Here is a 26007-nt window from a genome sequence, read left to right as displayed (position 1 = left end):
GCTACTTGTGCAGAACATATAATTAGATGTTGATTGTATTAGGTCTTAAATGATCAGTTAGATAGAATGGCAGGAGAGGAGATGATACCTGGATGATGTATTCCTTCCCAGCATAGGCATCAGTGATGATGTGAGAGGTACTGTCAGAGAGCTCCACCTAAACAGCCAATAGAAGAGAGCATGTGGTCAGTTTGAATCAAGGAACAGCACATTTCAGCAATATACCTATTACTACAATTCAGTATACACAATTTCTAAATGGGCGATATGGCTCCAGGAATATGAAATGTTCAGACATGAGGAGTTATGAAAATTCTCAGCTACAAAGGCTGTTATAGGTCTGAAGTAATTTTAGTCTGAAAGTCAAACCCTTCTTCCCATATACTGGTCTACCTATAAATTATGTGCTTGCAATCCTAGCCCAGCCTTTTAAAGTTTTATAGTGGGTAGATTCAGTTGGCCATATGGTATACAATTTTTATTCAGTGCTCATTTATTTACAACACACCTTTCATCATTATTCTGTGCATAGGTCAAGTCTGTTGCTTTATCCTTGCGGTGTTTTACATTTCAGTGTTGAATTGATTGAACCTCGATGCCCCCGCAGCCTCCACACTCCACACATACCAACACTCAGACACGCTTGCGAAATACCAGTGGCATAATTGATGATTATCTCAGAAAGCTTTGGCATCAATGCCACATAATTTTATAACACAATGTAATGCATGCCAACATTTGAAAGCCTTTTGTGCACACTTTAATTTGCAGAGCGCAACGGAGAATGAACTAAATGTTTGAGTCACGGGAGTGCATGAGAGAATGATTTGCTGCCTCTCTGTAATTTAGGGTTACTGTTGTGAGTGTGTGTGTGTTTGTTTGCCTTTGGCCTGTGTCTGAAAGACTGAAGGGAAAATAGAGAGACAGAGGGAGCTGCCTTCTCTACTCCTGAAGCTGAAATAAATGATTCAGTGACATGCCTGTTGCTTTCTGCAGTCTGCCAGTGCAACAGACACACATTCTTCTAACTTAACAAATAGTGTATTTATTGTTTTGTCTGGACAATATATAATGTACCCACAAAATGAAATGTGGTTATGTAAAGCAATAGATTTACCACATGTAACCAATGCTAACAAAACATTTTGGAAAAGTGGACATTTGATACTGGATGCCACCTTATCTTAATAGGACAGCAGCACTTCTTGAAAACCTCAATAAATTGTTCTTTTTTTGACACAAAGTCAAGGAATACATACACATATACATAAAGAAATATATTAACAATACAACCAAATCCAATACAAACATTAATTTATCCAATTTGGTCATAATGATGTGTGTTGGTAATGTACCATGACAAAATAATCAAAGTATAATGGTTAAGAACATGGAACAATTTATTCTTATTAATTGTATACTGAGTGGATAGTTTCATGATATATCATTGGATTGTAAGTTATGATTATCATACAGATTATTACATACTGTCATCAGAGCGATATCAAATTTAAGTTAATGCCTTGGCATAACTTTTATTATTTTGCAGACAATGCAAAAAAACAGAGCACCTTAACTTATAAATAAAGGTCAAAGTTCAAGTTCAAGCTCATGATTTTGACACTTTATAGATAAATTTCTCAGTTCTATACTCTGCTGACTTAAGGTTGTTTGCCTTTGAAGGGCAGTCTATGCAAAACATAAAACTACAAAAATAAGATATAACTTGTAATAAAACTGCCCTTTTAAACATACTGTAGTTAATATCTCCAGGGCTACTCAGGAGAGTCTGTGATTTGATTAAAACCCCCTCACACTGCCATATAATTTTCGCCAACCACCAGCCGTAACCAAGCCCCCGATTGGACTTTCCCCTTTAGTTCTCCAGGATGTGCAAATCTGGAGTTGATCTGACAAATAACCCCCTCGTACATCCCCTGCGTCCGCACTTCCTCCGTCTTCCTGTAATCTGTCTCTCATCGCTCACCCGCTCTGTAAAGTTGACCCCTCTGTTTTAAACTTTGCCTTCTCTCTATCTGCTCTGACTCTTTGTCTCTCGCCCCCTCTCCCTCTGTTTAGACGGAAGTTCAAGCTTTATCTGCCTAACCGAGCGCTACATTTATAGGCTTAATTTCATTAGTGGAATGCAATAACAATGTCATCTGAGCATGTGCGCGAGTTACATGTTCCTTCTGAGTGCTGTGTGTGGATATACTTTAGTATATATGTGTACATGTGTGTGTTAACAGGCGTGTGTGCAAGCCTTTGAGGCTAAATCTTCCACTGTTTATATGTAGTCCAACCAGCGTATCCAACCATAGCTTCTATCAGCATTCCTCCCTGACTCTGATGTGCATGTGTGTGTGTTCATGTGTGTGTTTGCATACTGAAGTCTATGGTGTGAAAGCCTGTAAAAGTCCAGGAACACATGCGCATCTGTTATAATCTGTGTGTTCATGCAAATCTGTGCATGTGACTTATTTTTTGTATGCGTGTGTGCTTGCATTTGATATGAATGCAAAATACTCATGTCAGTACATGCTGATTTGTTTTTGCAAAGGGTTATCTGGAACTGGTGTGTGTGTGTGTGTGTGTGTGTGTGTGTGTGTGTGTGTGTGTGTGTATACATGTATGTCAACTACATATATGTTTATATGTGGAAATAGAATAAACAGCTTGCAGATAAACACTTCCAGAAAGATGGATGTGTTGCTGTGTTGCCAAGTGGCTAAACAGTGAGAAGTGTGAGCAGCACTTAATATCAGAGGGAGAGGGGGAGGCACTGACAATGCGGGAGGGAAGAGGGGAGATAGATGGGAGAAGGAGATGCATTTTGGAGAGGCTGTCGTGACTGCTGCCAAAAAACATCGTCAGATCATTCACAGTGCAAGACCGAGCCTGTGTGTTGTGGCAGTGGTGGTGAAATGATGTATATTTACTTGTTGCTTTCACTCTGTGTGTGTTTGTGTGTGTGTGTGTGTGTTTATGTGTTTATGCTCCATACATGACTGTAAGACTGATGTATTGTACACTAAGCAGTTTAGAGCCTCAAAAACAAAAAACCCCTGACTTTTGTACAACTGTGCAATTGTGTGCATGCATTTCTGTGGGTGTGACTCAGTGACTCATCCATATACGCAAAGGAAAGCACACCCACACACACACACACACACACACACACACACACACACAGCCACTTCTAACACCCAAATATTTATCTTACCATAATCATGTCCCATTGACTCTGTGTAAATATACTGCATTCACTGACCCCCAAGATATAATAGATAATGATAATAATAAAGATTCTGCCCAATTGAAATGACCACAAAATGGTCTATTTTGAAGGTAATGATCCCTAAATGTCCTCACACCGGAGAAATCTCCTCATTTCATGCATAAACACCATATGTGTGTTCATTGTAAACAGCATACGTGAGCATGAATGTTTGAAGATGAACAGAAGAACACAGAGATGTCGGCCTGGCATTATTGCAGGAATCCACATGAGAAGCAGCACACCTAGATTTTCTAACCATTTAAACATGCATGAAAATGCTAATTCATTTTTGATGCCTCTCTAAACCAAGTTCAACAGCTTTACAGTAAGAAAAAAAATTACACAAACCACAGAGGCTGCAGTTTTAAGACTCATCTTGAGTGCTGAATAAACATTTTACTTGGCTCAAGACTCAACTGCTGCTATCAAATTTAGCCAGCTAGCTCCTCTTAGCTAGAGCAAAAGCACTACCTAAGAATCTTATCAATATTCTTATCTTATCATTATTAAACTATCTAATGAATATATTATAAAAAACATACTTTTCCATTTACCCATAGTGCTATTTATCTATAAAGCTGAAGTGTGAACTGTTGAGTGTTGGAGATAGCAGCCATAGAGATGTCTGGCACCCGGCCTGTAGCATTCCAGTTAAAGTTAACGACTCAGTTTACATATTTTTGTAACTGCTCATTTATTAAATCTACTAAGTGTAACATTACGTCAGATTTAGCAGAAGACCTCAGTAATGTCATAAAGTTGCAGAAAGTAAAAAACTTTAGGCATTCAATTGTGGCTAAATCTAGCAACAGATATTGAACTTTCTTGCTTAAGAGGTAGGGGGGCATTTGGTTGGCTGAGAGATAAAAGGGTGGTGACAACAGCACTGTCAGGAGAAGTTACATTATAGAATAAAAACTGACATTTTAAAATAGAAAGTGACATTTTGAAGTAAAAATTGACATTATGAAATGTGACATTATGATATGAAAAGCTGCATGAAATCCAAGTGTGACTGGGAAAAATACTACTATGAAAGAATATCAAACCCCTATAAAACAATGAAAATAAGAATGATAAAATTATTGTTTCAGAGGAGCTCAGAAATTTACTCTCTCTCACACACACACACACACACACACACACACACAGAGCTTAGTGGCACAATACAGACACACACACACACACACACACACACACACACACACACACTCCCCGAGAGCCTCTACAGAAATCCAGACAATGCGAGGGGCAGAGAGAGGAGATGTGAACATTCCTCAGGGATTGCATAAGGAACTGTGAGAAAAAGAAGTGACCCTTTTACTTTTCACACATCCTTTTTATTTCCCTTCTCTCCTTTTCTTTCTCCTTTTTTTGTGTCATGGCCCCTCATGCCTCCTCCAGCATAACCATCTTTCTTGTGCCTTCTTTAATCGTTATTCTGTCTTGTACTTGGGTTTACTGTTGCAAAAACCTCAAATAACTTTCCCACTGGGATCAATAAAGTTTAATCTCATCTTATCTCCTGCAAATATACATTTACTGTGAGGCTGTGGAAATTAAAAATAAGGAAAGAACTCAAGATGACCCTTACGATTACTGCCAATGGCACATCATATAGGGATCCAATACGTCCAATAAAATGACATAAAATATTTTAATTAAAACTTGCATCAGAGGGACTATATTCGTGTATTTGGTCATATATACCATCTATAGATGTATATGCTATGGGATAAAGCACTGTACATGTAGGTCAGAGATGTAATTAATGACATAAACAGAGTGGAAGGAAGAAAAGAGAGAATATATATATATAAAAGAGAGAGCAGACAGACAGAGAAAAAGGGAAGAATGAAGAGGCTGAGAAAAAAGATAGAAACAGAGAGATGCAAAAAACAAGACAGTCGGAGAAAGCAAAAGAGAGGAGGAAAAGCAGAGAGAGGGAGACATGGAGAGAATTGGCGTCGGTGGTCAGATCTAATCCAGTGAGCATGTCTGTTGTCCTGGAAAGGAAACCCAATTATATGGCACTTCCACTGGCCCGATGGCGCTCTGTGTGTGTATGTGTGCCCACTGAGAAGGTTGGTCTCATTAGGATGACTGACAGCTCCCATTTTTACCGCCGCACACTCCTCTGTAGGTCAGAGATGTAACCCCCCCCCCCCCCCCCCCCCCCCCCCCCCCCCCCCCCCCCCCCCCCCACCCACCCCCCCCCCCCCCCCCCCCCCCCCCCCCCCCCCCCCACACACACACACACGCAGAAACACCAGGTCCAGGGGTAATTTCTCAGACAGTATTTCTCTCTTTGAAGCCCCAATCGCCATCGCAGCAATTACTGTAAAAGGAAGCTACCCCCCCCCCCCCCCCCCAAAAACCTGAACTAGACCCTCACCCCCAAAAAGCATGTAGCAGTTTCACATCAGTGGAGGTGTTTTAACATTAACTCCAGTTTACGCTGTCGTAACAGAAATGTCAAACATGAGCATGTCATGGATTATAAAATTTTCTTTGCTAATATATGTTATTTTGGTGTTTTTAATTTTGAGGATGGATATATGAACAAAGACGTTTCTTGAGTAAATAAAAAAAAAAAGAGTAAGTGAGAAAAATTTTAAAAATGATGGGCCTTAACCTCATGTGAACCCACCCTGGATACATGGATACAGATAATACATGTGTGTAAGGATGAATTTTAGTTTTTTTGTCAGTGATTTATGTAGCAAATAATGGTAAATGGAGTGCAATTATGTAGCTTCTTTATGCTGTAAACATTAGAAGCACTCACATTACACAAAGTCTCACATTAACCCACTCACACTCATTCCTACACCAACTTGCACACTGGAGGCTGACTTAAGGGCCACTGCTTAGAGACACTTCAACATGTAGTTACTACTCCATGACTTTGCCTGAGGTACTGTTGAGCTGACAGTATCACATGCACAATTTAGCAAACATTTATCACAATCAAAATTTCTTATTCCCACAATTACATGTTCATGATCAACTGCTGTATTGACATAAGACATGCATGCTTCAAACAAGGGGTTTCTAAACTAACAGCCAGCCTCCACTTTTTAATAGCTGTCATGCTACTATGTGTGCAATCTGCAACAGCAGCAGCAACTTTAGAGAATGTTACTCCCACAGATGGGCAAAATAAAAAATAAAACATCTGTTCATCAATCATCATCATCCATTGTTTGTTTTATATTGTTAGTATTTCTGAGTTAGGAGAAAACAAATTATATGCAAAGGATGCATATGACAAAGCAAAGCAACACAACTAACTTGTTCAACCACCTGAAAAAACATTGAAATTTGCAGTACAATGAATGCACAAAGACCAAGAAGAATAAGGTTGCTAACATCACCTCACTAAATCCACGTCTTTGTTCAATGTCAACTCAGACATCCATAACAGCGACGCTATACAGTGCGCCAAGGTACCATGACTGCTGTAAAAAAAATATATGAATACCCATCCATCCAACCATCAACAACAGACTGAAACAACCAATGCAATCACATTCCATAGGTCCAAAGATGTTTGCCTAATATGAACTTTGTTTTCATTTGGTTGCATTCTGTGATAGTTTATTTATTTTTGGTTAGCTCACATTTTGGGTTAAGTTTAATTTATATTTTGCTGCTAAGGGATGTACCGCATTCAGTTGAAGATGACCCTTATTTTTAGTCTTATTTTGCAAAGATTTGTGCATTAGCAGCAATGAAGCACACCATGGGAGTGAAAACAGTTATCTGTTTAGTTATATGCAATTAAAAAAGTCCCAAAAATCAATAAATATTTGTTATCTCCATATTTTGGCTATAATAGTGCAGTTCTACTGTCACACTGTCATTGCTCTAGATATTTATTTCTCATTATTAAACTCTGCAAATTAAGTAAAAAAGAAATTAGGTGTTTGCTTGGCTGGTTTTATGACATAACACATTTTTATAAATTTTGATGTACATATTGCCTTTAGATCCACTGATAAGCCTTGGACTGGGAGTTGTTTAGATCTGTAATTTTAGCCATCTAGTAAGCTTTGAATATTATGCTGTGTTGACTTTTTGTGCTAGACAGCATATGCGACATCCAGGACTTCTAAATGGCTGTCAAATCATGCACTGTTCTATCATAAAAAATCAGACATTCAATGCTATAGATGATGTGGTATAAAGCTGATGGAAAAAAAATTACATAAAAGAAATCCATTGAAAACAGCGTGCTACAGCACAGTGTATAATATGCATACTGCTGCTGAGCAAGCTCTCAATGATCATTTCGGCTCAACACTCTCAAAGGCTGCCTCCTTATGTGAATCATTTGTCAAAAAGCCTCAAATTAAGTCATCAGTCTCTCACTCAAATCACCAGATGGACATTTTTTAACCCCCCCACCCCCCTCCCCTTTTGCACAGTGCCCACGAACGATGCATGATAAGAACTAAAGCTGACAGAACATGATGAGTGGTGAAACTGCTGTATGCCAACTGAACCACAGTCCTCCAAAGAGAGCGGTGCTGCTATATGGCAGCTGGCAATGCTCATCAGAAGTTGTTGCCTTTGGGCAAAAAAGTTTCTACACATTTTTCAAAACCTTGTAAGAAGTGGAACAATTGAATGTACTTGGAGCATGTTCAAGACAACCAATACTGACAGTTTTTCTTAGACACACTACTTCTTTTTAAAATGGCCGAGGCATTTTCCCTATTCAGACAGCCACTGGTTTCTCCTTCCAACTTGCAGATGATTGAAATTTGGTTAAATTCATAATCCAACACAGTGGACACATAGTTCGTCTTGCGGTTATCTCTATATATCTGCTTATACATGTATATGCAGAGTCTTTAGGCAACACTTTTGGTGTCAGAACTGTTCTGGCTTCCATTAGTTGGCTGAGTGGAATTGAATGTTTGAGCGGGCTTTGGTTGCTTGCAGGTTAGCTGAGTCTGGAGAGCAGAAGAAGTGGAATGCATTGGACGAAATGCAATCTAGGAACCCATAAGCTATTGTCTGACAATGGTTTTGCTTTTTACTAGCGTTTTTCTAATTTATTCACATTAAAATGCAAATATCTGTTCATACGGATTAGCGAAAAAATGTCTGAACCCATCCCATGTTGCTCATCCGACTGTAAACAATGGGCAGCGCACTGACTTCCATGTTTCATCTAGTGATTGCAGTGTTCATTCTGTCTGAACTTTATTGGCTGTGAGACATAAGCCCCCAGTATATGTGTGTGTCCTGACAAATCAGAGCAGATACGCGCGTATGTGTATATGACAGCCCACGGATTGACATGGTGATATAGAAATCAATAGAGGCAGAGGAGAGGGCAGCGGCCCCATTCATCTTCATTCACCATCACACAGTCAGACCTCCAAAGCACCACAAATAGATAAAACTGATATATCCCAACTGCAGTCTGGGGCAAACTCTTTCTTTGGTGGGTGACATGCATTACACCTCTTTATGTAATAGTGTTCAAGACAAAAAGCCACTCCCTCCATGTTAGTCTCGCTTTCTGTCCCTTTCTTTTCTTTGTTTTTTCTGTCATCTAGCTCCCCTCTCTTATTTTCTTTTACTTTTTTTTTTAATTGATTTTTTTTAACTTCCCCTTTGGCTAATACAATGAGAACAAAAATCTGATTTATAGAAAAGGAAGTACTGTATATTCTTTATTAGATTTTGTCAAAATTATCTTAAAAAGCCAACAGACTGCAGAGGCACAGATCTACAGTATGTATCTCTAATGTAAAGAATACAGTTCAACCTAATGCACTTTGACAGCAGAGCTAAATGATGATAACTTTCACATGTGACAGGACTGAATCTGTCCTCTGTGTGTGTGTGTGTGTGTGTGTGTGTATGTATGTGTGGGTGTGTGTGTGTGTAAGTGTGGGTGTGTGTGTTAGAGAGATTTGATAAACGATCTGTCCGTGGCAGTGTCCTTTAGATGGGATGTTTTCCCCAAACAAGGTCTAAACATTTATCATGTGCACCCATAGATACAAATGGATGGCTTGAGAGATGGATGGTTAGATAGCTGACTTAATGCTTGGATGGAAGGATAGATGGATGGATGAATGGATGAATGAGTGGGCGATGGTAAAACTGGGGATTGCTCAGAGAGGGAAAAGTGGTAGAGAGGGATGGGAAGGTGAAAAGGTGAGAGGGGGGAAAGGGAAAGATGAAAAGAAGGAAATCAGAGGCACTATACACACATACATACAGTCTATCTATGTTTATGTATTTACACACACACAGCTCCTGGCTGTCTATTGATTCATCTAAGTGCTCGCAGGATGCGAGCAACTTTTGGCAAACATACAAGGACCAATTAATACATGGATGAGCAGATGGAGAGAGAAAGAAGGTAAAGAGAAGAGCAACAGTAAAGTGAAGAAATACTGACAAAGACCTGAGAAGAGAGGAGAATTAGGAAAAAAACAATGAGGAAAATGACAGAGGGAGGAAAAGCAGCAGAGAAATTGAAATGCTGGGAGAGTGAGGGAGATGGATGGGAGAGGGGAGATACAGGATGTCAGACAGAAGGACAAAGGAGGAAAAAAAGTGGGATAAATAAAAGGCAAGGCCACGTTGATTGAGCTTAAACAGATTAAGAGGACTTTTCATGTCTCGTCTCTGCTCCTGCCGTTTTATTTGTTGTGTCCCTTTGTTTCTCAGAGCATTCATGTCTCTCACATCATAAACATCTCAACCCTGTTCTTTGCTGCCCTTTGTTGCATATGTAAATATATGTAAATGCATGCTAGTATCTTAAAAACAAGAGAGAATAAGGATAAAGCATTGACAATATGTGAATAGTGGACATATAGCTACTGTGACGTCAAACACTGTTTTTTGGGTTCCTGCTTTGAAGCCTAGCCGAGTTCTGCATTTTGCTCGTAGCCATCATGGATTTTTTGAGCCAGAAGTGACCAAATTTGGACAAGAGGGTGGAGCGGTAAAAGAACAAGGGGTAGATCTGATCATCAGATACATTTCCAGCGAACTCTTCATGCACATTTTCAATTTGCACTCAAAACACCAACATTTCATAAAAAATCTCAAATTATTGGGTAAGCTGGAGTGTCAATTAAGTTAAATGTCACTACATGCAATGGGAACAGATTCAGCGGAAAAAAAATAATGACAGTCATAACCAGCATTGCATGGGCCACTGCAAGCTATATTCTCTGTATTTAGAGGCTTTAAACACATTTAAGCACTCATCGTTGTTACCAGAACTGTTCCAAGAGAACATAACAGTAACATTGGTTTTTCAGCTTAATTCTTTTTTCCACAGTCCATTCTGCTTTCCGTTATTATACATCCATTGTTTTCTGTAGTTTTAGGTTTGACTTGCACTTTTCTTCTGCAGTGGTATAATGGCATGTGACAGAAGAATCAGCACCACCTTCTGCTTGAACCAACTCCCTATATTTGTGTAACAGTAATGGATAGAAAAGCACATGAATTTGTTTTTATCTTAAAGATTTTCTGAAAATGTGATTGAAATTTGTACTGCATTTGGAGGGAAACCAAATGCCTTGCAGCCTGTTACTAAAAGTGATGACGCACAATGCTTAACTTAAGGCCTTTTATGTATTGTAAATTGGTAAGTCATGAAAAAATGTCACAAATGGGTAAATTAGCTATAGACACAAAACCCATTCTTTATAACAGGCTATAAAACATATTTCTGCTGTGTGTTTGGACATTTTATATTGGGTGTCTATGAGGATTGACTCACTTTTGGAGCCAGGCTCAAGTGGCCATTAGAGAAGCTGCAGTTGAAGCCTGGAAGGTTGCAACGTGGGTTGAAGACTTCATAACAATTATAAAAAAACCCAAAACAAAACAAAAAAATGATTGTACAAATTTCTTGACAGAGATCATGGGCATCAGAAACACTGAAACTTACTGCCTGCACAGGCCGACTGATTCACTAATGAGACTTTTAGGACTCTGTAATGACTTGATGAGATGGAGACTGTCAGCACTGTGTAATTTGTGCATGTGTTGGATGACTGTTAATGGTAATATGGAAAGTCTGTTACTGTGTGTTTGTTTTCACGTCTACACATGCATATGTGTGTGAGAGCGCTTGGATAGCATTTACATGTATATTAATCTTTGAAATAATAGAACAACATGCATGTGTGTGAGTGTGTGTGAGCGCACATGTTTATCTATCTTAATGATTATCAGCATTCAAGAGTCTTTCTGCATCCATTTGTGCACATATTCAATTCTGTCTGTATTTGGGTCTTTCAGTGAACGAGACTGTCTGCATGGAAACAAGTGAGTTTTTAGTTGAGTTCAGCAACATCCCCAAAGGGCAATTACAGTGCAGCAGATGCAGAATATTGAGCAATCTGAAATTGTTCTTATCACAGTTACTGGAGCATTACTTTAATTGCAGTAAGAGTTTGAGTTCACGTCTCAGTGAAGAGAACACGAGGCTGGGATGGAAACAACACAAGGCCATGGGAAACAGAGCAATTCACTCACCATGTACAGGCATGCAGATCGATCGCACTGATAGATGTAGACGCTTTTGTTAATTTACTCTTAATTTTATGCTTTCGACATTATGTTCTGCTTTTACGGAGTTCAAGGAGACAGGATCCCCATGTTGTGTTTTACTCTTTGAATCCGCAGCCCAAGGAAAAGAGATCATCAACTTTATGGAGTGGGTGATTGGGGTATTCAGAAACCAAATTAGCCTATTTGATTACTCACTTAAAGGAATACTTCATGCCCCAAATGGCCATTTGTATATCAATTACTCACCCAGCGGTATATTAAATTCATGAAGAAAAATACATTTTTCTCGCATGCCTCCACAGTAAACGAAGATGATATATGTCAGGACACCAACGTCACACTTCCTGTGTATGTTTCCCATCAAGTCCTGAAACCAAACTTGTTGCACTCTGCTCACCATCTTAACATTCTTGGTCAATCTGTGTTTCAGTGCTACCCTGAGGACATCACACCAGGAACCAATACAAAAATATAAAGACCAATTCAATAAATAGGTTATGTCAGTTACTTACAGGTGAGAGTCTATGTTGTGCTTTTCTAACGGTCATTTTCAGCCTAAAGTCTCTGTTTCACCCACGATTTTATGGCTTGACATTTTCCAGAAGTTTTTGCCTATCTCCTTTCTTCCCTTGAACCATTCATCTATCTTACTTTAACCCAAAACACCTAGTAGCTGATAGCTAGTAAAACTTTACTTTCAAAGTAGCCTTTAGTGCTGCCTTTTTCCTCTTTGCCTCTAACGCTTTCATTCATTTATCTGTCTATTTTAAGCTGATGTCTCTCTGTACATTTAATCATGCTCCTCTCCATATGAGAATTTCTTCTTTTCCTTCCATACCTCTGTCATCCATCCAATCTTCTTTCAATTTTTTTAATCAAATAATGTAGTCTCAAGCTTATGTGCCTTATTTAACATTACATCTTGTTAAAATGCAATTGAAAGCACCATTTCCTTTTCTCAATCCCATTCTTTGTCACTCATTACAGTATATGTGTGAGTCTACATTTCAAACACCTCTGTCACTCCATAACTTAAATCAAATGCTATCTATTAATGTCTTTCTCACTTATGGGCTATATACTGCCTCTTCCTCCTTACTGTGTCTAACAGAGTCTGCTATTCATTCACGTTTCTCTCCATCTCTGATGCACTCCATTCATCACCACTTCAAAACTTTCCCTCCTTTTCCTCCTTCTGTCTGAATCTCCATCACTCTTAAGTATCTGGGCCAGTCATCCCTTCATTCCTCAGGAGGATGGATGGTTTCCTCTGAAGATCAATCTGATCACACCGCCGCTTTCATTTCTGACTCAAAACACATTTCTGAATGTTACACGTGAAAGCCATTCTTACCCAGCTCTGCTGTCCAACCACATTAAAGAGGAATTCCTAAGCAATATTAACCACTTCAATTAGTATTCAACCTCTGAGGTTCTAATTAATGAAGTTTACACAGCGCCAATAAACAGTGTATCTTATTTTGGCAACCTCATTTAACTCCACTTAATGATTTATGCCACGGCTTGATAGCTTTGAACCCAAATGTTTTCTACAACAATGTGCTACTATAGTCATTAAAGATGCAATCTGTCGTATGATTCAGCTCTAATAGCACCAGTGTGAGGTTTAATCAAAGGTATTCAAAAGCAACAGACTGGTAAAAATGCAATGACAGTCTTAACACATTTGGTGCCCTCAGGGATTCTCCCCCATCGACATCGATGTTTTACGTTATCTTTGTTGTTTGTTGTTGTTATTTATTCTTCTTTTGTGTCAGCGAAAAATCTACACTATAAATAATAACTGAATTGTTTTAAAGTAATTCAGCTCTTCATTACACTACCATTGAATGAGCACAGATGCAATGATCCACATTTATGAAACAACTTTTAAAAAACCTTCTTACACATTAAAAAAAAAAAGTAAAAAGTCATTTTACTACATATGATTTATCACAAATCCCCTTCTTGTATCTATTTGATATTGCCATGAAAACACCAACAAATGTCTCCCTTGAGCAGCTGTATTTATTCAAGTTTCTCACCAAATGGCTTTGTGGCTGATAGATGGATGTAAAAAGGTCCTCTGATGTCTACTTGACTTGCACATTGCACATTGTTTAGATTGTGATGACTCACTGGAACTTTTTTTTTTTCCTTGGCACAATTTCCTAAGTTTCACCTCTGTAAATATGTTAGTTCTGAGGCATTTTTTGTTTTTTTGTGGTATAAAATAGCACAAATTATGGGAATAAGAGTAACAGCCACAAAGAAGAATCAAGATAATCATACTAAACTGCCAGTTTCTTTCAGCAGTCTGCCACTGTCTTCATGTTAGCCAATTATTTATTTATTAACACAGTTGCACACTTTCTGTGGCATTGAGAACATCGCCAACACTGCTAACCAACACCTCATAAAAGGGGCAGAAGTGCAACCATAAAATGTTCACAAGTCCAGAGGTGGTTCAGAAATCTGCCATCTGAAAACCACACTTACTGCTACAAAAATTAAAACCACAGCCACGGAGACATTCATCAAAGAACAGCCGAAAACCCTGCGGTTTTTCAACTGTCATCAACTGTATTTATGTAATTTCCAAATTATGTGTTCTTACCCAGTCCAAATATTGACTTAAGGTTTCCCACCTTTCACATTACGCACCAGTTCACATATTGATTGATTGGTGGTGAGCGTGAGAAGGGGAACTAAGAGTGTGTGTCAGGTTTAATCATCAATTCATGCCGCAAAGATCTGAGACGTTATAACTTCCGTCATTCCAACTGTTCAGTGTGTTTGCCAGACAGAGCAAGAGAGAGATTGAATGTGCACATGTGTAGATAATAACAGTATGTCCTCACATGTGTGATTGTGTGACTAAAGATTTGTGCATAGATGTAACACATGCAGCTATGTAAATGTAATGTGCTGTATACTGTATGTTTGCCAGAAAAGATTGGATAACTACATTTACTTCCACTGTGTCTTATTGTTCTATTACTTGGTATTTTTGTATTGGTCCAACAATCATATGGTCTAATAAATGTCAGGAAATTACGCCACATGCCTGTCTCAAGTTCAAAGCCAAAATAACACATTCAGTATTTTGTTGCAACATTTAAAACAGGGCTCCCATACCTACCTAAACACCCTATTCAATAACTCTGTAAGGACTTTCCCAACCCAACTGCCTCAAATTCAAGGATTCAACATGGCATAGTTTGAGATACAGATATAAATTAATTACTCTTACAACACTGAGAAGTTTTGTAAGGCTTTACAGAAGCTCAAAGACAACAATTGACCATTCCTAAGTCCTACCCCTTTTTGCTCATTTATAATTAGATATACTTTAGTTAAAAAATGTTGAAAAAAAAATCTGAAAATGGTTAAAAGATGTGAATGGGGGACTGTCAAAATCTCCACGCACACATTACATTATATATAAACACATCTTAAGTTAGTTATGTTGGTAAAATGCTACCTAACATACAACCACATCAAAAGAAGTTAACGTAATGTCAGATCAACACCAGCCAGGTTTGCTTCCTCTTTATTTTGGTGTTAATATGAAACTTGAGACTTGAAAAAGGACAGGCAGGCTCGATGCTGACATATTTTTTTATGATGACAATGAATTTATGAGAATGATGAATTATCAACAGCCAAATCAAAGCTAATTTTCTTTTGTTTATATTATCTCTGTATTGCTGCATGCCACTCTCGAGCTTACAAAACCTTACAGCAAAAGAGAGACTAACATGGGTCAACACAGTCTGTATTCATTAATAAATATAAAGTACTTCACTGATCCCTACAGGTGGAAAAGGGGACACATACCCCGCAGTGCAGGAGCAATGCTGACTGATATTCTTGCCATCCTCGGTCTCCACATCTCCCTTTTTCATTGAGTAAAGTCTCAATTCGTAATAATTAACATCACATATACATCCTTCTGTATGCTGTTTGCTTCATTAAGGCATCTTGCCTGGCACAGAGAAAATATCTAATAAACACTGAGGCATTTATTTAATTAAACTAGTCCAACTTAGCAACAGTAACTAAGGGAGGGCATGACTTTGTTCAATTAAAAACAGAGAGAGGCCTAAACGTGTAAACTCTTCTTAATTGTGTCGTGTTACAGTGTTTGCAGACGATATCACAAGTGTTTCAATTTCTATTCTTGCACAAATAAATTCAAGCACTTTCAATGACGCATGTTTGTGTACGTCTATTTTCAAAACCTATCCCCAAAATTCAAAAACTTCAAGAACCACTGGTACCTTTGTTCAAAATGTAAACAGGAACACACGTAGTAATACACAACTGGGCAAATCTTTGAGAAGCAGGAACCAGCTAATCCTTTTACGTGATAACTCACTCAAAACAACAAATATTCTTAATTTCTGTAATGAATATTCTGTTAATCATAAACAGTAGGCCCTTCATTGTTGTGAAGGGCCTGAAAGCAGCCTGATTAGTGGAAGAATTAAAATCAAGGATGTCTTGAGGGTTTACTCATCTCAGGTGCAAATCTTTAGTTCAGCTTTGTTCGAATTAAGTGAGAGTCAACGTCAAGTGGTGACAAATAATCACTCCTAAGCGCCTGGAAATGATTGTATATTCTATTCTCTAAAGTATGGAAAGATGTGAGAACAGTGGGATATAACAAATGATGGAAATATTGACATAGTGAGGTAATGACAGAGACAGTTGTTGAAGGACACATACAGAGATGGAAAGAGTGAGACAAACACTCAAAAGAACATGTGCATTGGTCTATGATTCATGTGTGTGAGTGTGTGTGAGTGTGTATGTGTGTGTGTGTGTGTGTGTTTCCATGTGAGGGTCCGTAACCCAAGTTCTTGGAACAACACCTTTGCGAACCATTGACGGGCACGATAATAACGCTGCAATGTTAGACCTTGGTAGAGGGAGCTTTCATCCCAGGAATCCTATAGTGGACACATATGCTTTTGCTATAAGAAGCCCTGAGGGGACTCAACCCACAAGAAACAGTCAGATACAGTAACATACACCAAAGAAGCTGAGCGATTATGTCTGTCTGACCAGGGATCAACCTCAAATGGCTGCAGGTTGGACCATTTCTCATCTAACTGTTTACAGAGGCATCTCTCTGGATAAAGAATTTTTGCTTTATCTCCAAAAATCACCCCACATTTCTATAGTTTACAGAAAAAAATGTACAATGAGCTGAGATTGCTTAATGAAATTGTCATTGTTAACAGGCAATCTAGCCTGCTTCCAGTAAATTTGCCATTTCCTATTGAGACATATTTTTGCAATGAGGTGAAACTCCATCTGCAAAATGGAGAGAGGCCAGTCTTTTTCTTTAGAACTCAACTTCCAGAGGAGAAATAAGACTTGCTCACTGGAGGTTTTCAAATAGCAAATAATGAATCATAATCTAACAGGTGTTTTTCAATGTTGACTTACAGCTTTTGGTAATGGAGCTGTATCTGGACAAACAATCTTGACCATTTATAATTCCCCTTATTTTTGGCTTATGACAGAGTCATTAGATGTGTCAGCCAGATTCCTTCCAGAACAAGCTTTTCACAAGTGAGATCGTAACAATGTGTGATTAATGTACATGTGTTCAGTTTTTATTGGAGTTCAGTGTGTTGACTCGACCTCAATAAACAAATGCCGAACTGTAGGGTTGTGTGAACTCTCAGTATGACTTACGTGCTGCCACTGCTCTCTGATGAGTGGTCGGTATCGAAGGAAGTATTTCAAAGGAAAGTTGTCGATGTCAGGCCAGGTGGCAGGGCTGTGCCAGGATACCTCCAGCCTTCGGGCATTGAAACGGATCGGGGTCGCTGTCACTCGCTCTGGGGGATCTGGTTTAACTGTGGAGAGGATAAAAACAATTAACATTCCACCAATTTAACACTTTAAAGTTTTTTTGGAACAGTGAAGTACTCTTAAACTTTATTAAGCTGCACCACCTTACCTATATTATTACTGCTGCTATCAGTTGATTGCTATGTTGCAGGGGTATGCACCGTGATTTTCTAACAAACCTAGAAGCTGCATTCAACACAGTCGCTCAATTAAATTTTGGCATTAGCCTTCATGTCTGCAAATCATGACATATGTATGTTTTCAGGCCGTGGATATTTTCAAACTATAAGTTTTAAAAGCACCTTGGTTTAAGTGTTGTTATGATTTGGGCACAAAAACCATTTGATTATTGTCAAAAATGTCAGTCCCCCTCCCTAACCTTCATCAGCAAATATCACTAACAGAGATGCATACCAACCAGGAAGAGACTAAAAATGACCAGATGCAAAGGACTAAGAAGAGTAATAAAATAACTAGAAAACAGGAAAAACAATCAAAAACTACCAAACAAACACACAAAATTACATCAAAAAGACACAGATTTATCTCAGAGAGACCCAAATGACTACAAAGAAACTCAAAATGGCTGCAAGGAGATGCAAAGTGACCTCAAAGAGATAGAACCACGAAAAAGATGCATAACCATTAAAGAGAGACGGATAATAACCGCAAAGTTTGTGTATCTGCATGGCATGTAGGAGAGGTGTGGGGAGGGGCATTTCTAGCATTGCCACTATAAAGGCTGAAAATTCTGTCAATGTTTTGTTAAAAAAAAAGAAAAAAAAAAAAAAACACTGAGTTTTGGTGGCACAATCACTGCGGGACATAGAAAATAACTAGTTCTGTTGTTTGTTGGTCTGCAGTTTGGCAGCTGTCTCGCCTTGGTGTCATGGCCTTCGACCTTCAAATGGTAGTGTCAGCCTATAAATTAAATCAAAACTTAAGAAACGTTATATGAAACATATGAATGTAATGTATTCATGGTTTGCAGAAATGTACAATACCAATATTTTCTTCTGGCGATAGTGCTGAGGCATGAATGCTGATATTTTTCCGAGCAGATCTTTTTTGTCTAGTCTCAATGTGAAGTCAAATTGTTATTGTACAGTTCTGGAAACGGAGACACACATGTTGTCGTCATTTTTCTGACGTCAAGCAGTGGTCAGCACAGCTGAGGTCAAAGTGCAACCAATTTGAGCTTTTGCCACACCCCTGCTCCACTCTGTGCACTGCAGACATCCACATGGAGCCGTCAGAACGCACCACATACACAGTAATGCAGGAGGAGTTTCTCTGCGATAATAAGAATACGCCTTCAGGCTTGAGAATTCAAATATTTGACAGAATGATGAGGGAAAAGTAGGCAAAGAAAAGGAAGGGAATGTTTAATGAAAGATGCTTTTGAGTTGAATGATGTAGAGTTTTTGAAGCTTGAGTAATACTAGGAAATAAAAAGTCAATATGTCACTAATTTTAAATATTCTTCTTTAAATATGTCTTTTGCAAGCCACAAGAATGACTCTTTATGGTTAAGAAAGCCACACATTAGAGTCTCTTTACTATGAACTCTGAGAAGTCTCCTTCTTCTAATTAACAAGTACTAGTAATTATCAATATTATAATAATTAATTATTAGCATTTTCTTAAAGTCACATTGTTCTCGAATTGAAAATAAAGAGAGGCATATAAATGCCATTTGTTAATGAATAAATGAAAGAAAGCAGCAAGGACACAGGAAGATGCTGATTATATTTGCAAGACACGATTAAAGCTGTGAGTCCCTGATGGATAAGCAGGTGTAAATGTTGTGTTTCTGAATACCCGTCAGCTGAGAAAGACGGAGACACAGAGATTGAGAGAATTCAATTCAAGGCTTTTCAGAAGATATTGAATGACCTGGTCTTTGTTAGATCACTCTCACTAGGGAACACGCTGGTCTGCCACTTCAGCTACATAAAACCTTTTCACAGCCAGATACACACATGACATTATAATGGGGAATGGATAGCAGCAGTTATGAACATCTGATAACACACAGAAAGATAAAGTACCAGAGGTTGAAATTAATTTGGATAAAAAACATAACAACATACGTGTGGGAAAGCATGTAAATACACAGCACACAGGCAAAGGAAGGCATCTCTCTCAGTATGACCTTCATAGAACAATTGATTAAGGATATGAAAGAGCGATGGAAATGATAAGAGATGGATGAAAGCAGACAGACAGCTTTCTCCCTTGAGAAAGAGATGTTAATATCATTGTGACCCTGTTCAAGTTAATGTGCAAAAAGATGATGAAAGAAAAGTGCATACAAGCAGAGTGAAACCAAAGTAAAGTCAGCGGAGACCAGAAATTCATCTTTGTCCACATCTGCTTTGTCCAACAGTTCATAACAGCGGGAAGCATGTGCAAGAACAGAACAAAACAGAGAGCAATCTGTATGGGTAGGGCGACCCAAAGGCTTCTAAAGTATTCATTTGACTTGAAACATAGAGTATGAGCTTTGTATTGCATGAGTAATGAGCCCATCCTCCTTTTGATGACCTGTGGGGAGCCCGGCCACGCACTTCTATTAATACTAGTGCTGAAAGACGGAAAGGACTTCAATAAAAAGTTTAAAATCCTTTGAGACAATAAGAGTCTGGGACTTCACTGAACTGATTAAAACAGATTTTAAGAAAATAATGTGAAACATGCACAACTGGTGAGGATTATATTAAGGGCTCAGACTTTAACAGTGTCCATGAAAGGAATAGTTCATCCAAAAATACGATTAATTATCTACATTCACCCCTCCTACTTCTGTATGGTCCAAGAAAAGAAATTTAGACAAATGACACTCGAGAGCGGAGTGCACGATAAATAAAAGAAAGAAAGAAAGAACGACTCAGACTGAGGCTGAAGCAAAGACAGCAAAGAAGGTTATAAAAACCCAGAAAAATGTTCTGAAAATTTGTGTAAATGTCATGTATCCATTTTTGGGCTCACTGAAATGCAAACACAACTATTTTCAATAAACTATTGCTGAACAAAGCATTTCCTGTGAAAAAAATTGCTTTGTATAGCAAGCCTAGGGAGTTGAGCACCATATGTATTTTGGGTGAGCTATTTCATTAACATAATATTTCATGTAGATAAGCTATTTTTGTCCGTTTTGCTTTGCAAATTCACAATTGCCAATTGCCATTCCCTTAATGACTACTTATATATCAACAACTTACCCAGCCAGATTTAGGTTATAGTAGCCCTTGTGTGTAGGACTAAATGTTAAAAGAGGAACATAGGTTTGATGAAAAAAAAAAAAAAAAAAAAGATAAAAGAAGGGATAAAAATGATGTGTGATCATGAGGGTATAGTTTCATGGAATCCCATTGTTGTGCCTGCCCATGCTTGGCCTGAAAACGTCTGTCATGCCTCCCTTGGCTCTGTTCATTCAAATTTACGTCCACATTACTGTTGCTCTTTCTTCCTTTCAGTCTCATGTTGCAACAGTCACTGAAAGCCATTCTTTTTCTTTGCCGGTGATGCAAGTGAACAGGTATACTGTAGCATAAAAGTCTAATCTTTCAAATAGCTACTTGCGAGACCATTATATTCACTGTCTGCTGAAAATGGAACAAGAGAGTGGGCGGGAGAGTGGCTAATCTTTCTTTCTAAAAAGAAAAAGTGTTGCTTAAAGGCTGTCCCAGTGGCTAAGACGGTGCAGCAATCAAGCGGTAAAACAGAGGAGACCTGCAAAAGCTAAATCTGCATGTAGATGTACCACTGTATGCGTGAGTGCATTCTTTGAACATCTGATTGTGGTGTTTCTAAAACCATTACTATGCATCATGTAGTCCTTCCACTTAATGCATCCAGGTGTTACTGCATGACACAAAAGACTGTAACTCCTCTCTCCAGTTCTCACACTACACCATATTTCCTTTCACATAAATGGTCTTTTCAAAACAAAACACAAAAAAAAGAGAAATCTATGAATCGTTTTACAGCAGAACAGGTGCTGGATGACAGCATCTAACAGTGCACTTGAACAAATGGGAAAAACAGGGAGAAGTGCTTCGATCTGCAGAGAAATCTTACAAAAATAACTTAAAAACTGGAAAATTGAACAAAAAGGGTAAAAAAAACCTGCCTCGTCTTTGTAAATGATTGTTGTGTGAGTAAAGCAAAACTGCTCCCTTGTACAAAATGCTTGTACCATTTTGAGATGACGCTGTTAAGAGCATAGACTGAAAAAGTAATGGAAATAAATACCATGACATCGACTATTGGTTTGTGGACTCCTGTTTTGAAGCCTCAACTTTGCGCCTCTATGCAATTGCTATATCTGCTACCAAGCAGAACATGTCTTCTGCTAGGTGCATTAGTTTGCTTGTTTACTGCCTGTTTATGAAAACACATTAGGTCTGTCTGCACAGTTCCTGCTTCGTGCATGTCTACAAACTAAATAATAGTCTTGCCATTGTACAGTGAAGGGAAAAAATACAGTGAACTTGCTTGATTAACCAATACTGTGTGGTGAGCCACATTATGTTATATTTTGAAAGATAAACTTCTCAAACTGCCACGAAGCATATTGTATATTGGGGTGTGTGTGTCCAGCCAAAAAATATATTCTTATTACCAGCTTGTATCAAACTCAAGCCCCAGACTGAAACCTCATTGTTGGAAGCATAATTCTAATCAAGGAGATAACTTCAACTATGTCAAGTGTGTAAAAATATACTTATTCAGTGTACTTATAATGTGTACAGCATGGCAGTGGTAGAGCATCAAAATTCAATTACTGAATTGGATTCCTCATCAACTGCCTAAGCCCAAATTACACAAAAAACTCCTGCGCACATAATTAAATAAGCAGAAGTGGTTCTGTCCTGAATTCACATGGCTGCTGTCTTATTTTTTTCAAAGCTACAACAGACAAAGAGAACAAATATGATTTTTTTAAAAAAGCACAAGAAAAGTTCTGTGTCAGTTTTTTTTCTCTCTTTCAAAAGAAATGATTACAGTCACACTGCTGCATAGGTTACCATATCTTGAAACGTAAAGGGAGTCATACTACATCCGAAATGACTACACTTGCCAACTCGTCATCTTCTGACTCAACTTCAGTGGGGACTCAACAATTTAATCTCCAACATTACGTGTTTATAATTTTATATATAATTTTATAACATCTGCAGGACTATGCATTTTGGATTTTTATTTGGAAATTGCAACGGTGAGAAATCTGAGCTAGAGACAGTTATACTTAAATGTTTTGTGCATGGTGGTAATTAGTGCGTTTCTTAGTAAATATGCCTCTAAACTTCTGCCAGCTCTAGTTGTGCTTTTTTTTTTGTAGCCAATGCTGATCTCTCACCTCACTTGTGGAGAGAGCTGCTGGGTTCCACACAACAAAGTTATTTCTGTTGCTAAATAAATAGTCTTGAATAACAAATTGGCTTGTATCAACAGTCTGGGCTTCTTGTTTGCCGGAGAAAATAAAAATGAGACGGCCACTGGAAATAGCACCCGATCTAATTATGAAATAGTAAAGCATTGTTAACTGGCTGACTGGCTGTTTAAGTATTAATTGAAAGGATGAAAGTGACAGATGATATGATGGCGATGTTGAAAAGCCGCTGCAGCTACATTCACCCTTTGAAATTAGGTTACAGTGTATTCATTAAAATCACAATGAATGAATAATGTAGTACTTCTTCATGCTCAGGTGGGCTGGTGTCAGAGTTGACAAAAAATGTCTTTGTAAGTAAAAAAAGGCTTTAACTGTGGAAGTCTTTACACTTAGACGAGATCAGTCGCCGTTTGATCATCTTGGCACAAGAAAGCTTTAAGTTATCATTTGATGATTCTGGAGGTTCTTTGAGGGTTCTCTTTGTAACTGTATCCACAGTGTGCACACATGTGAGCACACACAATACACACACACTCACACAATCTCTTCTCATCTAATTTCATCCAAGCTTTGGTCGGATGAACAAGGACAGTTGAGAATCGTCTTGCTCCCACTCAGAATTCAGAAGTGCACCAGGAAGCATGAAATTGTTTTATTTATTTACGATCTGCGTCGTTGTCCCTGATAATGAATGTGGCTTACAACTTAGAACCGCGAGAGAAAGGCTTTTAACAATGTGGGGACAAGGAGGAGATGAGGGGAGGAGAACGAGGAGGGGTGGAGAAGGCAAACAATACAAAACACTAAAACAAGTTTTTAAAAAAAGAAAGAAAAGAGGAACAGAGAAAGGGAGAGGTCAAGACCACATTCATACTAATTTTGATACATTTCTAAAACATATTTGTAAGTTCTGGCCTTTCAGCTAGCATTTTCTAAAATAGAAAACAGATCTTTTCAAATGCGCTCTTAGATATATATTTGCAAAATACTGTTCTAGTATTCTGGGATTTTTATTGTTTTGCTTGACAGTGTAACATAAGACCAATAAAATTATTAATATATGTCAACATATATCCGTAGACTCCTTAATCTACATGTAAAATTCCTAAAGTTTTGATCTATTTTTTAATTTTTTTAAATTTTTGTTCTTGTTTAGGTGTGAAGGAAAAGATCACGTTTGGTTGCACAAAAGTCACTGGAAAAGCAGGCCCAGGTCAGTATACAAACACCCAGGATTGGTGGCTCAAACGCCTTTGGGAAACTGACTCTAATTGCAGGAGGTGTGCATTTTTGGAGACACAACACTTTGGAGGAATTGTGTTTCTTTTTGGGATAAAGGTCTGTTGGAGAAAAGGGCTTCCAGTCAAATGTGACATTTTTCAAACTAATGGGGTTTCAAAATTTTGGGTCGTCGTAACAATGGCCTGGAGTCCCTTCCATGTTTCTCATGTACCTGGTTTGGTTTCTCTGTTTAATAATGGAGAGAGTTCACCTATTGGCTGCTGATAATATTAACATCATTGATCTTTAATATCTGCATGAGCCAAAGCGATACACTTATAATTATTTCAAAGGTTTAATTTGATCAGACCGTCAAGACAATGATGACAGCTCGGACTGAGTTTTAAGACAAATGTTTGATGGACTCACCTGGTTAAAAATGGGTTGAATAAAATAAAATTAAATTAAGTTAAAAATTAAAAAAAAAAAGAATCACTGAGGTAAAGCTATCACAACGAATAATCTGTCTGCAACAGTGAAATCACTTATGGGGTCATTCTGTGTATTGCTAGCATACGATAAAGAAATAAAATTCTGTATTTTTCAGGCTTAAAAGCAAACTCAAAGAAATCAATTTAAACATAATGTTGTGGACATTTGTCACTCAAATGGCATTCTCATATTTATCACAGCAGATTTGGCTGGTAAAGGAGAGGGACCGACCCACAGCCCCATTGGTGTCTGTGTGTATTTATGCGTCATGCACACCCATATCGTGCTCCAAGCAATACAAGAGAGCTGAGGACTGCTGGCAGCACTTCCCTTATCTATCAAAGTACTTCTCATTCCTTCTTTAAAATGAATTTCTCCTCTTCACTGCTTTCCAGCCTTAGTCGCTTATGAATTCTAAGAGTCTTGCTGTTATTATGAAGCCTTCTGCAGCCTAACTGCACAAAAACTTCACTGGACTGCTTACTGCATGAGCATGACGGCTGTAATTTTAAAAATAGCCAATGAAGGAACTTTAATGTTTAATTTTTACATTAAATTTGACTAAAATGTGCTTACATGGCAGCTGGTGTTTGGGTTATCTGGCACTTCAGACAGAAACCAGACCTTTGATTTGTGGCTGTCACATCCCATCCAAGCCTCAATTAAATACTTTTTGCTGCAGAAAAGGTTCAGAGGTAGCGTGTTTATTATCTAATGCCTTTGGTAATGACAGGTCAGTCAGTGAGTTTCTCACTAATGGACTATGGTATTGGTTAAAGCAAAAAGCAAAAAAAAAAAAAAAAAAAGCTGTGCACTCTCCTTTCAGCTGGGTGACATTTATTTGGCTGCTGAAATTTCAATTTTCTTTGTCTTTCTGGCACCGTGCATGACTGTGTGTGCAGCAAAGCTCCAAAGGGAAACGGAAGTCAATGAAATCATTCATCTGTGGTCAAACAGATGCATTAACATTGCTCAAGGGTTGGCATCCTCAAAGAGATGCCTTGACACTCTGCATTTTAGTCCTTATTTTTCCTTGCCAAATATTTGTCAGTCTGTGTGGCAAAAGGATCTTAGCTTTTCTCTTAAGTTATTTATTTATTTATTTTTTTTAAAACATTGTATGTAAACATGTCAACACCAGATGTAAAGGAGATATGTCTAGTATTTTCAAAATATCCTT

The 26007-nt window shown here is 38.2% G+C and overlaps 1 protein-coding gene across 2 annotated transcripts in view; it reads right to left on the bottom strand.

Annotated features, from left to right (window-relative positions):
* The window catches only part of cntfr (ciliary neurotrophic factor receptor), a 158663-nt gene that overhangs the window by 12273 nt on the left and 120383 nt on the right, over positions 1–26007 (bottom strand). For both annotated transcript variants that reach the window (XM_042510003.1, XM_042510002.1), the window contains 2 exons: positions 17555–17718; positions 89–157 (listed from right to left, as the gene is read on the bottom strand). In XM_042510003.1, the coding sequence (XP_042365937.1) occupies positions 89–157; positions 17555–17718 (233 nt within the window). The remainder of the gene's footprint in view (positions 1–88; positions 158–17554; positions 17719–26007) is intronic.

The sequence above is a fragment of the Plectropomus leopardus genome, chromosome 20 (genome assembly GCF_008729295.1).
Source record: "Plectropomus leopardus isolate mb chromosome 20, YSFRI_Pleo_2.0, whole genome shotgun sequence".
NCBI lineage: Eukaryota > Metazoa > Chordata > Actinopteri > Perciformes > Serranidae > Plectropomus > Plectropomus leopardus.
The sequence above is the reverse complement of the archived record's forward strand: the minus strand, read 5'-3'. Positions and strand labels throughout refer to the sequence as shown.